We start from the raw sequence: 17,313 nt of genomic DNA, 5'->3' as shown, positions 1-17,313 counted from the left end.
GGGCCCTCCAAAGTTTCTTTGTGTGTGTGGTCTTTGTGTGTGTGCAGCCCCTGTGTGTGTGCAGAGCGATGCTAAGATGATTTTTACAGTGAAATGCTTTGTCCACAAGACCTACCCAATTTTTATCTAGTCGCTTCCCCGTGAAAGAATGTCTGGGGACAACAGTCCAAGTACTGCAACCCCTGTTCCACTCGTGCCTAGGTTAAGAGAACAGCGATGGCAATGCCCTGACACCTGAAATAATATTCACAGATAGGCAAGAATTTAACATGTCTAGAATTTCACAGCAGGGATCAAGAGGCGGTCCCTATGCTCACCAAGTAATACCATTAGTCAAGGCAGAGGCTCTCTTACTTCCCCTGCAAAGCTGTTATCCCCTATGACAGAATTACAAACAGTCTCTAATTCACAAAGTTGCTGAGGGGTTGGCCACACCATAAATGCGCAGTGTTTTTCAATGGCATGCTACTGGCCTTTTGGGCAGGACAGTTCCCTGTTGGAGGGGACTGTCCTCCACTCTGCTGAATGTCTTGCATCCCTGATAACATTGGTGGCCACCCCAGTCACTGTGCTTACCAGAAATGCACCCCCCAATATTTCCAGTCACCCAGTTACCCTTAAGGGAGGTGAGTGCTGCTGGTTCCTGGACCGATGGGGACACACACACACACGCATTTAAAAATCCATACTGCTACTGCGCATTATCATATTACGTCATGGGTTCTATACGTATGTATCACAGGAGAGATAGAGAAATAGAAGCAAAATGTGGAGCGAGGAACAAACATTCTGTCAAATGCCAACTGTGAGCGAGACAGCCGTGCCCTGCTTTCACAAGCGCAGCAGATTTGGACACAGACTCAGCTCAGCTGATTACAAAGACAGGGTGTCTCTACTGTTAGTGATAACTGATGTCTTTGCTTGTTTGAGGTTCCTGGGACTCGGTGACAGGGAAACCAGGACAGAAAACCTACAATCCCCAATTAACAGCATTTCCACTCCTTCAGATGCGTGTGGTCCTAATAATGAGTTTTGTACTCTAATTCTATTATGAAAATAAGGCTTCCTTCTCTTAGCGTGGTCTTTCTCTTAAAACTCCTCCAAGTCCAGCTTCTCTGTGCTCATGGTCCCCTGGGCCCAAGGCCAGGAGAGGACCTTACTTCCCCTGGGGATGGGGACAGGAATCTCCTTGAGGGCAAAAGAAGTAAATCATCATTTCAAGCTATTGCCACCACAGTTTCTTCATGTCATCATTTGACACCGATATTATTTCATTTAATTTTTTTCAACAACCTTGAAAGGTGTGTATTTTAATACTCACTTTTAAGGTCAAATAAATTTTCCAGGTAGGGGAGCCAGTCTATTCACTCTGAAACAGTGCTTACTTCTCTTTAAATCTCTGCCTGCACAATACCCCACGACCACCACCACCACCACGAAAAATGACAAGAATAGCAGTGACGCCAGAGCATCCCCACCGCAGGACAGCACCTGCAGCAAGACCGCACCCGACCTGTAAACACACAGTCTCAGGCAGCCAGGAGCTAGACCAGGAGCTAGACCAGAGCCTAAGGGGCTCTGGTTGATGGAATCCATCACCTGGCCACAAAGTACTCTGTGCAGAACAGAAGTGGGAGAGGGTTACAATGCAGCATGCTCTCCTCGGGGGGCTTGCAAACTAGAGAGAAAATTAAGACTTAGGGAGAGCACGCATTACATAATGTTGCTGCCTATACAGGGCTGACAGCAAAAACATCTATAAGTTTACCAAGGAGCCCCGAATGTCCTCCTTAACTCCTGTCCTGGAAAAAAAAATCTGTTTAAATATAATTCATATAACAAGCATTTAATATGATTTATCCTAACATGTCCATTGCATAGTAAACATTTAGTAAGTATTTGCTGGATGAATGAATAAATGAGGTCATTACTAGTACCTTTGATGAAAAGGAAAAGTTGAATAGCAAAGAACTTTGTAGTGGGCCTTTAGCACTGTCTGAAGAAAAAAAGGTACAACACAGTAGCCCCTTCCCATTCTGGAAACGGGCCTAAGTTTGGAATATCGCCGTGGTCACAATTTCCCTCCTGAAATGCACTTGGACAGACAGCAAACCCAGGCTGAGAAGTGAATACTGAATAGCTGTTTCTAGGTCCGGCCACCAGCTAAGGGCGCCACGCCAGCCCAACAGCAACGCCTCAGATTTGTAAATTAATGTGACTCACGGAAGTTCGGATACACTAAGAATCAAAATCAGAAATGGCTAATCGAGCAACACCACGTGTACTTGAAAAAGTTTATGTTAATGTTTTATAATCATTGGGATTAAAATAGTAACTTCTTCAAAATCTCCTGAAGAACCAATCAAGAGGAAGAATCTATTTTTGTCCCTCCGCCCACGCCCCACAGTCCAGAGGAGGGCCCCTCACTCGCTCCAGCGGGGGAACACTACCCTGGATGAAGAGGCTGAGCGGGCAGCATGCCCGCCTGTAAGGGAAATCGTCCCACATGGTATCGTGGGGCATAAAGAATCCATTCTTCCCGAATGCCTGGAAAAAATCTGAAATTAAGTAAGATTTAAATGTCTGCATTGCCATACAGATAATAATACATGGTATTATTATCTGAATTTCTCGACTTGTACTTACTCAAACACTGACATTTTTAATTGTGTAGTTCTTCTACTTAACAGCAACCTTTTGAATTTTAATCAAGTTAGCTAAAGTACATGAGAATTTACTCAGTTCTCTTTTGTCAATAAACATAACAAGTGTCCTCAATTCCAGTATCAAATATTCATTGATTGTTTTAATGCTGAATAGCAAGCTTCAGGAAAGATCACTAGTGGATATCACTAGTGGAGATCACTAGTAGATCACTAGTGGACATTGCCCTCTGTTCATTCCTTATGGGTGATGTCTAGTGGCATCCACTCTTATAAAATGACCTCTAAACACGAGAATGAGCTCAACCAAATTCAAAAAGTGGGTTATCCAACAAAACATGGTATACACATACAAGGGAATAGTATTCAGCCTCCTTAATAAAAGAATAAAATAAGGCGCACCCTATAACCTGGGTGAACCTTGAAGGCACTATGCTGAGCGAAATAAGTAAGTCAGGCATAGAAGGACAAAGGCTGTATGATTCCACTTGGAGGGAGCACCTAGAACAGGCAAATTCATAAAGACAGGAAGTAGAACAGAAGTTACCAGGGTCTGGGGGAGGGGGAGCAGACAGGGAGTCACTGTTTGGTGGATACAGTTTCCACCCGGAATGAAGACAAGTTCTAGAAATGGAGAGGGGAGACGGCTGGACAACGCTGTGAATGTACTTGATGCCGCTGGGTTGGTTACAGTGGTAAAAATGTACCATTAAACTATTATGTCTACTTTACACAACAAAAAAAGTGGGTTATCCAAATCAAGGATAGTTACAAATGATGCAGCATTTTGTTGTACCCTATATATATTTGATTTGTTTGTTTATAAAGCAAGCCAAGGATTGTGAAGAGAAGAAACAATTTGAACACAGTCCCCAATCTAAGAAACTTGAGGAGTAAAAGAAATCTAGACAACTAACAATGTACATCCTACAGAAGAGACACAGATCTCTGGATCTGTGAACCGAGAATAACGGAGAGCACAAAGCTATGAATTCTAGAACAATGTCTGGAAGTTATATTCACCAGAATGTCCTTTGTGGTTATCTCTAGGAGATGAGATTTTTCAGTGATTTTTTTTATGTTCTTTGTACTTTTGAGGTACATTTAACATCATAATAATTATGCATCATTTAACAGAAACAACCCAGTTAGAACATAAAAAGTGATAAAGACACTGGACAATGAAGCCCATTCTGTCTGTCCTCTTCCTTGATTTTGTCTGGCGTCAACCACTTGGGCACGCCCCACTCGACACTCGGTGTTCACTGGTTCATTAACATGGAAGCCTTGGATCCCTACCCAGGGGAGAGTCTTCCAAGTATAACAGGGAAGTAAAATCATTTCCAGGATTTTCCTTTCTTTCCTTTTAAACATAGATAAATATACAGCCTCATTCCAAAATATGGCCAAGTTCTGTAGAAAACCTGATCCTTGATTAATCTGATTAATCTCAAATAATAAAAGCTGTGGCAAAGGCCTTGTGAGGGGATGATGGCTGTCTTACTACAAAATGGCCAAAAGCCTCCAGCAGCCTAACAGAGGACAAGACACTGTTATAAGTAATAACCCTTATTGGTATCAGTTTCTGTGAGTAAATTTTTGGTCATCTTTAAATGATGGCAAGGGTAAAGATACAGCATCATTATTATATAATCCCTATGTGGACCAATTAAGATACTGAATCATTATTATATAATACCTTTGCAGACCAATTAAGATCATTATTATATAACACTTTTGTGGACCAACTGAGATTTGGTCAACCAAAAATTTTTAGGAGGAAGAACATTCATTAGAGACTTTCGGATGACTTTGAAGCCCACAGAAGGTATCTATCATTCAACATTGCTCAGTGGTGGCTCCCCCTTTGCCTTCAGGATCAAGTTCAAACTCATTAGCCTGGCAGCCGAGGTCCTTCATAACCTGGCCCTGAATGTTCTCCAGCCTCATCCCCCACCACACTCCTCCTGCTACTTCCCTCTGGCAACAACCAGCAGGTCCAGACTGACTCCCCCACTGCAGCACCACTGCACAGGTTATCTGCTCCCCTGGAATATGCCCCGCCTCTCCCCTTTCCTTCTGCTTAGATAACTCTGACTCCCTCTTCAAGGCTCAGGCCAAGTGTTTGACTCTCTTGGTTCGCTTTTCTATTAAAACTTTTATCTGAGCCTCCCAGCTCCTGGCCCCTGGCCCCACTACACTGCCCATCCAACCCCTATGAGAAACTCACTGAGCCTTATTCACCCAGATGTCCCAGTACCCTAGGCCACACACAGGGCAAGCACAAAGTAAATACATGTTTTTGAACACGAGTCATGTGGCTGAACTGATGACTCTCCCTGTTAAGAGGGACGACTACTGCCACGGAGTCCGCTTTGCTAACCGGTTGCCCCAGGCAGCAACAGATTCAGATCGCAACAAAACGTGCAAAAAGGCCAGCTCTGCACTCACCATGGCCATCCGCCCAGTGGCCCAACTGCGTGCTTTCCCTTACTGAGGACTCAAAGTTGCACAGAAGAGAAGAGGCGCTCCGCCTGCCTCCGCCTACCGCTGGGGAAGTAAGACAGAGGAGTGAGGGAGTCTCCGTGTGGTCAGGAACCAGCGAGCCCAGCCCCAGAGGACAGACCTGACCACAAGTTGCCATCGCTCTTTATAGGAAATGCCTGGCAGCCTTCACACCCCTAGAATGTTCTGGCACAATTACTGGGCTTACCCTCAAGATCTAGAAGGTTACAGATCTTTTGAAATCACCAATGACCAACACATTGCAACTAGGAGTTCATCCAGTGGGTGGTGGGGACTTGCATCAAAGCCTCTTAGCTCAAATTTTATAGTTTCTTTCAGTCTTACAACTTAGTATCTCTATTTAATCATAAACTGAATTATCTCTCAAAATAACAAATATTCGCTACCTTTCTAAATAATAAAATACATTTTCCCACCACATAAACCAGTAGCTTTATTTTTATGCTAGCACTGATGTGAAATTACATGTCATGAATTATTCATGTCATCCAATTTAATTCAATTATTTTTACTGAATTCATATCTAATCCATAAAAATGTTCAACTCGAAAAAAATAATCTCTGTACCCTTGAATAATAGATTTCTTACAAAATTTCAGGAACTATAAGTGGATCTTTGGTTTGAAATGGCAAGGCGTATTATCATTGTAATGATGAAAATAATTTTAATTATTTAACCATATATTCTGTTCTATTTACTGACTGATGTCTCATAAAGGAAAACTTACTTTGTATCACAGGAGCAAGAAGTGAGTCTTAGTTCCAATTATGGCACCAAAGTAATGTTTAGATTTTCCACACGACTCACAAGTATAGCAGGTAGATGCCCCCTCAAATGATAGCAGATACCCTGTCCAATAAAAGCATACATCTTGTGCTTACAGAAGAGATCTTATTTTCCGCATAGAAATAAGGAGGGAAAATCATTGTTCCCTCCCTTAGTGAATAACCCTTTGAGGCTCGTAACTCCTACCTACCAACACCCATGAAACCATTTCCACTCAGTCAATGGCGTGGCCAACTGTCTCCCTATCTCCCTCTCCCTCCCAAATCCTGGCACCACTGGGGGTCATCTCAATGTCCCCAGAGAAGGCATTAGAACTCCCTTGCCTCAAAGTTCCTATGTCTTCAGTTCCATCGACCTTCACCACCACTACGCTCACACCACCCACCTCCACACCAACACTCAAGCCAAAAACACCCCTCTCCCTGTGGTCCCAAAGGCCAAGGACCAGTTCTTGGACTGGTCAGCAGCTCAGAACTTCCTCACAGAACTAATACAGCCTCACAGGACTTCCCCTCTCACCACACTTGCTCTCTAATCTCTTCAAGACTTCCAGCCCCTCGGCCCCACTACATTCTCTGCATTAACTTACATTCTAATAAGACTATACATCACCATTCACCATTTAAGTCACTTTTTACAAAAACAGCTGGTAGTCTTTTTTTTATATAGCCCTATTATGCCACGCATTCATAAGGAACAGGTTCCAGCAGCCCAGGCTCTTTTCCACTGGTTTTCATGAGCTGGGCTTCTCTGGATGGAAAAGGCTGGTCCTTCAGTTGAACCCAGGTACATCTCTCTTTGGCTTCCTTTTTTTCTGATTATGTTCATGAGTTTCGAGAAGCTATCTCGGCTCTCAGAGTGCTTTAATGTGTTCAATACGTACTTTAACATTCTTGGCAATAATCGTGCCCTTGTTTGTTTACGACAACGCCAACAGCACGCTGGGTCCACTGTACATTCTTCCCATTTGTCCGTGGGAACATTTGTGGGCATTCCTTTTTGAACAGCGCCCATTCCCTTGACGCCCACAGTACCACCTTTCCTGTACACTCACATGTATGCTGCCGAAGGAACAACTCCATGTGTTCTAAAAGGCCTGGAGAACACAGAGCAGGTATCTTTCCTCTTTCCCTTTTTGATCATTATTGATAAATTACAAGAATTCCAAATGAAAGGCTTAAATCACTCTTAGCTCCAACCTCCCTCTGTCTTTTCCCTGTAAACTTCTGTCACACATGCCCACAAAATCCCGCACCAGGGTCACTACAAGCAAGTGTTTTGAACTGAAATGAACAAAATTGAATTGAAGTAATACTGGTTAAAACATATAAGAATCCAAAAGGTTTTAAATGCATTTTCTGTGTGACTGAGCCATACACGGAAAGGTAGGTCTTTAACCCTTGGTGTCACTACCCCCTTATGCACACTCCATGGTGCTAGTGTCAGAAAACAGACACCAAAGAGCATATTACAAATCTTAAACAGTGTGGCATCTCTTTCAATTAACGGAGAAAGTTCTCCTTGACCACCCCACAGAAATCCCACACCCTTCCTGTTTAGTACAATTACAGGCTCACTGTTTCCAACCACAGCAGAGCTGTTAATGTTGCTGAATATTACTTTCATCTTATGCCTAATAAGTTCCTCAGCTGGATATTCTGTTTGCTCTTTCCGAACCACTCTCCACTCTTCTCCACCCTATTTGTGCCCTGTATGGACTCTGCATCAATGGGCTCCCTTGATTTGGGGCTCCTGGCTGGGTTCGGCCAATGAGAGGCACTGGTGGGAGACTGGATGGCACAGAAGCTAGCTGGGCATGGATTCCCTGACCGTCTCTCCCTGGCAGGCCGCAGTTTGGCAGTGGTTGTGTTTCTCTGCTGAAGGCCACAGTTCCTGCAGGGTGATGCTCTCTTACAGCCCAGGTTCCATTCTCATCATTCCCTTGTCTTGCTCCCTTGGCTCCAGAAGTGGTAAAGTTGTTGCTACCTCCTGGGTGCTCTGGTGGTTTCTTTTAAGTCTGCCCACACCTCTGTCAATAGTGCCTTCATTCAGCTTTCTCCAATCATCCTTGAGTCTATTTCTGCCAGGAGCCTGACCAAGGGAGTCCCTTTGTCCAGCAGGCACAGAGATAATTCCAAGACTTTACTGTTCTCAGTATTCTCTCCAAGGCCAAGATTCTGGGGAGTCTTCCCCTCAACCCCATCTCCTCTCCTACCCTAAATCTATTCTTTTTTTCAAGTACTTAGTAAGCTTTTTATTTTTTATTGAAGTTAATGGGGTGACACTGGTTAGTAAAACCATACAGCTCCAGTGTACAGTTCGGTAACACATTATTTGCATACTGCACTGTGTGCTCACCACCCAAAGTCAAGTCTCCTTCCGCCACCATTTACCACCCCCCCTTTGCCCTCTTCCACCTCCCCTCACCCACCTTTCCCTCTGGCAATCACCATACTGTAGTCTGTGCCCTTTTTTTTCTTTGCTTAATCCCTTCACCTTTTTACCCAGCTCCCAACCCCCATCCCTTCTGACAGCTGTCAGTCTGTTCTCTGAATCTGTGAGTCTGTTCCTGCTTTGTTAGTTTATTTTGTTCATTAGATTCCACATGTAAGTGAACTCATACAGTGTTTGCCTTTCTCTCACTGGTTTATTTCACTTAGCATAATACTGTCCAGGTTCATCCATGCTATCACAAAAGGTAAGATTTTCTTCTTTTGTACAACTGAATACCATTTCATTATGTAAATGTACCACAGCTTTTTCATCCACTCATCTGCTGATGGGCGTTTGGGCTGCTTCCAAATCTTGGCTATTGTAAATAATGCTGCAGTGAACATCGGGGTGCACATATTCTTTTGAATTAGTATTTCAGGTTTCTTCAGATATATTCCCATTAGTGGAATCGCTGGGTCATTGGGCAGTTCCATTTTTAATTTTTTGAGGAAACTCCATATTGTTTTCCACAATTGTTGCACCAATCTGCATTCCCACCAACAGTGCACTAGGGTTCCCTTTTCTCCGCATCCTTACTAGCCCCTGTTGTTTGTTGATTTATTGATGATAGCCATTCTTACAGGTGTGAGGTGATATCTCAATGTGGTTTTAATTTGCATTTTTCTGATGATTAGCGATGGTGTACATCTTTTCATATGTCTATTGGCCACCTGTACCTCCTTTTTAGAGAAGTGTCCATTCAGGTCTTTTGCCCGTTTTTAATTGGATTGTTTGTTTTCTTGGTGTTGAGTTGTACAAGTTTCTTATAAAATGGAAATTAACCATTTGTCAGATGTATCACTGGGGAATATGCTCTTCCTTTCAGCAGACTGTCTTTTCATTTTGTTGATGCATTCCTTTCCTATGCAAAAGCTTTTTAGTTTAATGTAGTCCCATTTGTTTATTTTTTTCTGTTTCCCTTACCCAAGGAGATATATTAGAAAAAATATTGCTATAAAAAATGTCTGACACTTTACTGTCTATGTTTTCTTCTAGGATTTTTATGGTTTCATAAGTTACATTTAAGTCTTTAATCCATCTAAAGTTTATTCTTTTGTGTGGTGTTAGGAGGTGGTCTAGTTTCATTTTTTTTGCATTAAAGTAGCAGGATACAAAATTGATATTCAGAAATCAGTGACATTTTTATACACCAATAATGAACTATCAGAAATAGAAACTAAGAAAACAATCCCATTTACAATTGCAACAAAAATAATAATAATAATAAGGTACCTAGGAATAAATTTAACCATGGAATAAAAGACCTGTACTCAGAAAATTGTCAGACATTGAAAAAAGAAATTGAGGAAGACACAAATAAGTGGGAGCATATACCATGTCCATGGATAGGAAGAATGAACTTCATTATAATGTCCACAAAACCCAAAGCAATCTATAGATCCCTATTAAAATACCAGTGACGTATCTCACAGAACTAGAACATATATTCCAAAAATTTATATGGAATCACAAAGACCCTGAATAATGTTGAGAGAAAAAAGAACAAAATTGTAAGTATTGTGTTACCTAATAGCAAACTCTTATATGAGCCCATAGAAATCAAAACAGCACAGTACTGGCATTAAAACAGGCCTATAAATCAATCGAATGAAACAGAGAGCCCAGAAATAAACTTATGCTTTTATGGTCAATTCATATTTGACTAAAGAGACAAGAACATACGAAGGAGTAATACAAAGTCTACTCGATAATTGGTGTTGGATCAATTGGACAGATACCTAAGGCTGTTCCTTACCAATAACCTGGTACTATGCAATAATCAAGCACATGCTTCTATAAGAGCACTCAATACTCTTCTTTCTCATGCATTTCTCTGAATGTTTTTCTCTCCAAAAGGGCAAGGCTATATATTAATCACCTCAGTAATCCTAGGGCTTATCAGGAAACCAAATACATATACAGAAATGCCCCGTCATATTGCTTTTCCATTCTAGAGTAACTCCACACTTCAATCACTCAGCCCACTACAAACCGCTCCCAAGTGTAGGACTTAATCACCAGTTCCCTGCAGTTGCCGTGAGAAGCACATTAACCACATGGCCTTCATATTACCTCCTCTTAATGCTAAGGAATGTGGTCCAAGGAAGACTTAAATAGCAGGCTCCTGCAGTGTCTTGCCATCCTCTTGTTCATCAAAAACCTTTTTCCTTCAACAGACACCCATTCCCATTTTATTATAAAGACATGCATTTTATAGACAAATTGTACAGAAATATTAAAACATACTAGAAATAATATCCAGGATAATGGATATCCAAGGAGTTAATAGCTGTGATTCACTGTCGTGTTCTTAGAGAGCGCTTGTGTAGATACAAGCTATGAATGATAAGGAAGGAGAACAATAGCCTACACAGACATGCGAGAGCTAAAAGGCACATTTCAGATCCCCCACGTTCACGATGGATCCCAGAGGTCTTGAGAATAGGGGGTTCTCCTCAAGAGTCTCTAGAACCTGCCTTGCTGAATACTGATACGCTTCTGGAGGGGGCCAAGCCTGCCTGGCTGAGCCAGGAAAGGAGTGTTGCTTCTGATATTTTAGGCATGAATGACTTCTACCCAAAGAGCCCCTACATCCCAGATGTTCGAGCATAAGCCAGGAGACCCACTCTTACAATCCAGGAAGGGAGGAGGTATTGGATAAGAGTTTCACAGAAGAGGTAACAAAGGAGCTGGGTTTAAAGAATGTGTAGAAGTTTACCAGCTAGTGAAAACAAGGGAGGGCAGTCTAAGCAAAGGAGACAGAAGGTACAAAGACACAGAAGTAGGGAAAAGCACAGAACTGGCGGAAAGGGCAAAAAGATCAAGCACAGGGTGTGGGAGGAGTGGGAAGAGGTAAGGATACCAAGCTGATTTCGGTCAGGTGGTAAGGAACTTGGAGGACTCAGCGGAAGAGTCTGGACTTCATAGTGGGAACAACAGAGAGTCACTGAAGGTCTCTAAAAAGATTAGAGATAAACAGGCTTATAGTTTTTTCTCAGTGAGATTATAAGTCAGTTGACATAAAGATGGGTCTTCTATGATTGTTTATGTCATCCAGAGGCCTTTACACAGGGCTGGAACCATGATTTACATAGTTTTGTTTCTCCTTAGCATCACCGATAGTTCACTACACATAGTTAACCCACAGTCAATGTTTGATGAATAAATGAATGAAACGGTCATTATTATAAAGTCCTTCCTATAATCAAGGATGTACACCAGTGACTGATTATACCTGCCAAGGCTATACAGGCAACGGAATAAAAGCGACTCCAACACAGGAGCGAGGAAAAAGCAAACTACAGCTGATGCTCAGGACCTGCCAATGACCACTAGCCCAGGGGGACAGCTAAACCCAGTGAAAACAAAATAACCAGAAGCCTGCACTAAAATCCGGTAAGCACCTTTGATTTGGTGTCTGTATCTTTCCTGACTAATAAAAATTAAACATCTCATCAGAGTGATTAAGTGTTTTGTATGTCTATGTCCAACCATTGGTATCATCTGTGTTAATTCAGGCAACAAAGTAGGACCCCAGGATTTTTCTTTATCATAGAACTCAGAGATCCACTCATGACTGAAACTGTTAGTAAGTTTAGGTTTCCTCTGACAACATTTCTACCTGGTTCCTCAGAGAAAAGAGAGTTCAGGTTATCGAAAATTAAAATATTGTACTACCAGCACCTATCACCAAAAAGCCTGAAATGCCGCTGCTTGCTCTTGAGGTAACTGGGCAGGTACATGTATTGATTTTACTCACATCAGCACCATCAAATTACTGACTATTCACATATACAAGACCCTTTACTGGATTAATAAAATACATGATCCCCACAATTAACATTCATTCTAATACCCAGAATATAGAAACTGACACCTACAGAAGGCCAGTCTCTTTCTCCATTCCCAAAGAGAAAGGCACGAGTTCACACTTACGCGGGACAGGGCAGCCACGCTCCCCTTGCCGTGCATGTTGCAGCCAGCCAGAGTTCTGGGAGACAGTGCCAGGCAGACCCGGACCACGGAAAAGCTCTGGACTTTCCAGACTGTCTTTGGCACCCATTCAAGGCACTCTCTCCCCTCTTCTTGGCAGTCTTCTTCTCAAATGCCAAGTGCGCTCGTTCTCTTTCTCTCTCTCTCTCTCTCTCTCTCTCCCCCCCCCCAGCCCAGAGAGCCCTCTTCACCAACCTCTCTCGAGACTTAACCATCCTGTGTCCCATCCTTTGCCATTGGCTCTTTCCTTGAAAATTGAGTTAGGAAATCAATCCCAAACGAAGTAGGAATGCCTCATTAAAATGGTTTATGAGGTCCTATAGAGAAACCCATGCTCTAACAGAGGATTCCAGGAAGGCATAAAGCAAAGAAATAATTGTCAAAGGTAGAATTTCAGGCATCATGCAGCCAGAATCATTTTGGGCAAGGGTTCAGCTTCAGCACCCCTCCAAGTATTCCATGAGGCAAACCAACTGTTTTGCCAATATCCAAGCTCTATCTCTCACATACAGTCAAATAAAACTTAATCTTTTTTAAACTCTGTGATGGCTAGTTGCACCTTAGCAGAACTTGCTCTAGGCTCCCACGGCATCCTAGGCTTCTCACAAAGACGTGTTTACGACGTGTTATCTATTTTGCCTCCAACAACCTACAGAGGCTACATCTTTGATCTCTGTGCCCTACAGCCTAGCACCGTACTTGGTGCACAGTAAGTGCCCAGTAACTTCTTGTCAAATGGAAACATTTTTACGCAATATGGGAAATCAGTGAATTATGATTTGGTGCACTAGTACTAAAATCTAACTTGGGATTTAATGCCATTAGTTGCAAGCATGGCTCCTTCCTTCTTTGGCACTCAGCTTTAAGCCACAGTCTGTGAGAGCAGAGAGCAAGGCTGCTACTTCAGCAGCACCGGGTCGCAGCAGCGGTCCCCGCCATGAACTGACACCTCCTTCCCCTCCGCTCCCCACGGGTTACAGGTACTAGTGCACATGCCGTGTCTGCGGAATCTGCAGTGACTGGTCCTACTGTCCCCATCGTAGCCCGACTGTTTTTTCAAAATAAATGTCTATGTTGTTTTAAAAATTGGCATAGTTTGTATTTTGTGTATTTTTACTCATTAACTCATCAGAGAGTTACTGAGTTCCGGCTATCCCCTGTCCTCACTGTTCTATATGCTGGGGAAACAGTGGCGACTAAGACAAAGTTCTGGTCCCCACGGGGCTGGTTCAGATTCCTCAAATTCCTCATGCAGATCTGTGCGGCCTTCTTAACCATGAAATTGAACTTCTCGTCTACCCGAGAACTGAATAATCAAACACAACTCATGTTATCAATCTTTTAGAAAACTCAGTAATGTTTCTAACTACTCATATCAAATTAAATCTGACTTGGCACTTTATTCATTTCATAGGGCTGTGGTAACAATTTACCACAAACTTGGTGGCCTAGAAACAGAAATTTATTCTCTCGCATTCTGGAGTCCAGAAGCCCAAGACCAAGGCGAGGCGTGGGGGGGAGGGGGGGCGGGCATGCGCCCCCTGAAGGCTCCAGGAAAGAAGCCTTATCTTGCCGCCTTCTCGCTTCTGGTCACTTCTGGTGATCCTTGATGCTCCTGTTTGTAGCTGTATCGCTCCAGCCTCTGCCTCCACCTTCACATGACCTCCTCGTCCACGTGTCTTCGTGCGGTCCATCCTCCCTGTGTGTCTGTCTTCGCATGGCTCCTCCCGTGTGTCTCTGTATCTCCGATCCGACCATCCCACGAAATCTCACCCCCACGTGACTGCCAAAGCCTCTCTTCTACACTCGATGTAATTCTACTCATCATTTCAGATCCAATTCAAATGTCAATGTAATTACAGAACAGAACTGGTCGCTCCCACCTCTGTGTTTGGGTAACCCTTTGCTCACAGTAATCCTCATAGGACTTCTCGTATTGTGTCATAATTACTGACATTTCTCTGAAGCTAGGTTTGGAATTCCCTGATGGCAGACTGTGTCTAATTAAATTTCTTTTCTTTTTTAATATCCTTACTATATATAATCCCGGTACTTAGCAAAATGCCTGACACATAATAGTAGCTCAATAAGACGTTTTCACGGCCCCCCGCGGCAGTTGTCCTTCACCATTTGTAGGGATGTGGGGTGCACACACACGCAACCCGTGTTTTATCTGTGCCCCCACTATTTTGAGGACAGAAATCTGAATGTTTTGCTCTCAGCTGTATCTTCAGCTCTCAGCACAGCATCGGGCATGCGGCCAATAATCCAAAAATATCTGTTGAATGAATATTGTTTCAGGTAAATTAAATAGGGTTGAATCTACATGAAGCAACTATTCGTCTGAGAAAGAGAAGTATTGATCTAAGCAGCTGCAGGATGTAACATGCTACCAGAGATTTCAGAGACCCTTATGCTATAGCCACCCGAGCGCGATAAGGACCCATTACTAGGCTCCGGTTGAAGAAACTGTGCCACTCTTGTGGCGTAACAGCATTTAAACAACACCAGCCACGATGTGGAACAAAAGCTCCTGCCTCATTTATTCACTCAACAAACATATACTGAGTGCCTACCGCGTGCCAGTTACTTCTGGAGAGAGTGAACATTTCCACATGAAGACATTTCCAACTCCAATAACATACTCTTCCCCTTAAAAATAAGGTACGATGTGTTAATGCTATGTTTTGAGAAAATCTCCCCAAAGCCTGTCTGATAGTCCCTCCCTGTGATGATTCCACTTGCTGCAGGCGAAGAGACGAGGAAACCACGAGTAGAGTTAACCTGGGGATCACCTATATATACTTGGAGAACCAAGCATCCTATTGCTTTGGCTTTTCCAAAGTACTTAAAAGGAGACGAGATTCAGTGGTCCTGTGCAAGAAAACGTGCAGCGGCGTAACACTGCAGCGAGGGCAGGGGCCGGCGGGGAGGCGGAGTGATCCACGTTCACAGGCCACATAAGCACTCCAGATGGCCCCATATTTGTCACTCGGCACCCCATCTGACATCATTCGCCACTCATACGCGTACCACAGTCACACGGCCGTGTAGTGGGTACCAAGGAATGACTGCTGCCAGATCCACACGGTGAAAGTGAACCCATCACCATCCAGAACCATTCCGCCTGCCCCTGGATACAAGAGCAACCCCGCTGTCCTGCTGGGAAAATAAGATGCTGCGTTTAGTCAAATCAAGCAAAAAAGAAGTCGTCAGAATTTCTTGACCTCTAACTAGGACAGTGACAGTCTGGCTGTCCTTGGACTTGTCAGACTGCACCATATAAAACATCGCTCTCCTTCCCGCAGGCCACTCCATAATCAAGAGGCAGTTAAACTGGGGCAGGCTGGAGGAAAGGCGTGGAACTAAATCATGTCACATATAAATGCTTGAATACAGAAGGCACATTTTTCAAATGTGTGAAAGGGTGCCACATGTTGGAATTAGATTTTGCTCTGTGTGACCCCAAAAGGTAAAAGGAGGATCAGCACATGAAAATAATAGGAAGAAAGATCACAGCATCACAGCTCAAGAGAATAACTTGCCGAAGACAGCACGGGCCAGCCAGCCCGTGAAAAAGCGAGCTCTCTATTGTGAAAACCGAGACAGTGACTTGACTCACATTCTGCAGAGGAGTCGAAGGATCAGAGAATTGATTGTGCTGGATAATATTTAAGTTATATCCCCAAATACAAGAGCCCGCTTTTTAAAAGTGCAGAACACGTCTAAAGGGAATCTTCATATGCACTCATCAGACAATAACTTAACAAGTCATGGCTCTTGCTACATATTTTTCCCTAACTAAACTACTCACCCTACTTCTAGCCAGCAGTGAGACTGACCCATTACAACCTCTTGGCTCCAGACACCACCTGATATAATAACTCTTAGTGTGAAAATAAAATGGGAGAGAAGCTGGAGATCAGGCTGCAAATCTGGACAATCCACATCCTTGAGAAAAAATCATCCAGAAATAATTAAGAACTGAGTAAAATAAAACAGAGACAGGGGAACCTGCTCCTATTAGAACCTGAACAAAAATATATATATGGGATGGGGCACAAAGGAGGTTTGTTACGGATGGGGAGAGAGTGAGAGGCCCGAGGGAGTCCAGAGGCTCCCTCCCCCGCCTTGGTTCTTGTCTCACAAGAGAATAATTCAAGTGAGAGACAAAACACGTATCGTGGAAATGAGATAGCAAGTTTATTTATGAAGCACATATGAACACAAGGCTGAAAGCAGGCACCCAGCTGGTCTAAATGTCCCATATGCAGAGGAAATAAAGTTGTAAGTTTGTCAGTAACTTTGTTCTATACACTTGAGCCGAGACTACAAGTAGGCACTTAGCTAATCTAAGTATGCCAACTACTGGGGTTCAGGGGTTATATACCTTAGTCAGTTTCTAAGGTTCCCCCTCCTTCTCCCTCTTCTAAATCTTGGGAATAAATGTACAGCTACGAAGGCTTTCCTTCTCAATTAGCAAAGGTTCTTTGTCTCAGTGAAATTGTTAGAGGCCCCCTCTCCCAACACAGACCCCCCTCTTCCTCCTGTGCAATTCCTGCTTGCAATGTTTAGAACACGGTCAATCTCGGCTGGATTGTTACGGAAGCCCCTTTTCTCGGCAGTCTCAAGGACTTTCCCCACTTCTTGTGCTATTTTGTTTGCAATGCTCGGGACACCTGGCAATCTTATCAAACCGGGCTCAGGACTGCTGAGTTAATTGGTGAGACATGTCTTCCTTTTGCTTCTAGCCTCCTGTATGAAGTTCTTTCTTAGATTCTAATGGCAAGGGCCCTGCATTTATTTCCCCTCTGGCCACTCATTCCTAGCTGTTACCTAAGAGATTTACAG

General features: G+C 43.3%; 1 protein-coding gene across 2 annotated transcripts in view; it reads right to left on the bottom strand.

Annotated features, from left to right (window-relative positions):
- The window catches only part of MSRA (methionine sulfoxide reductase A), a 343,248-nt gene that overhangs the window by 277,711 nt on the left and 48,224 nt on the right, over positions 1 to 17,313 (bottom strand). Inside the window, exon 2 of one of the 2 annotated variants that reach the window (XM_045831823.1) lies at positions 5,115 to 5,213. The exons of the other annotated variant lie outside the window; for it this stretch is intronic. Coding sequence (XP_045687779.1) covers positions 5,115 to 5,213 — 99 coding nt within the window. The remainder of the gene's footprint in view (positions 1 to 5,114; positions 5,214 to 17,313) is intronic. 2 annotated transcript variants of the gene reach the window in all.

The sequence above is a fragment of the Phyllostomus hastatus genome, unplaced genomic scaffold (assembly GCF_019186645.2).
Source record: "Phyllostomus hastatus isolate PE091 unplaced genomic scaffold, TTU_PhHast_1.1 phas_contig_159, whole genome shotgun sequence".
NCBI lineage: Eukaryota > Metazoa > Chordata > Mammalia > Chiroptera > Phyllostomidae > Phyllostomus > Phyllostomus hastatus.
This window is presented reverse-complemented; position numbering and strand designations above follow the sequence as displayed.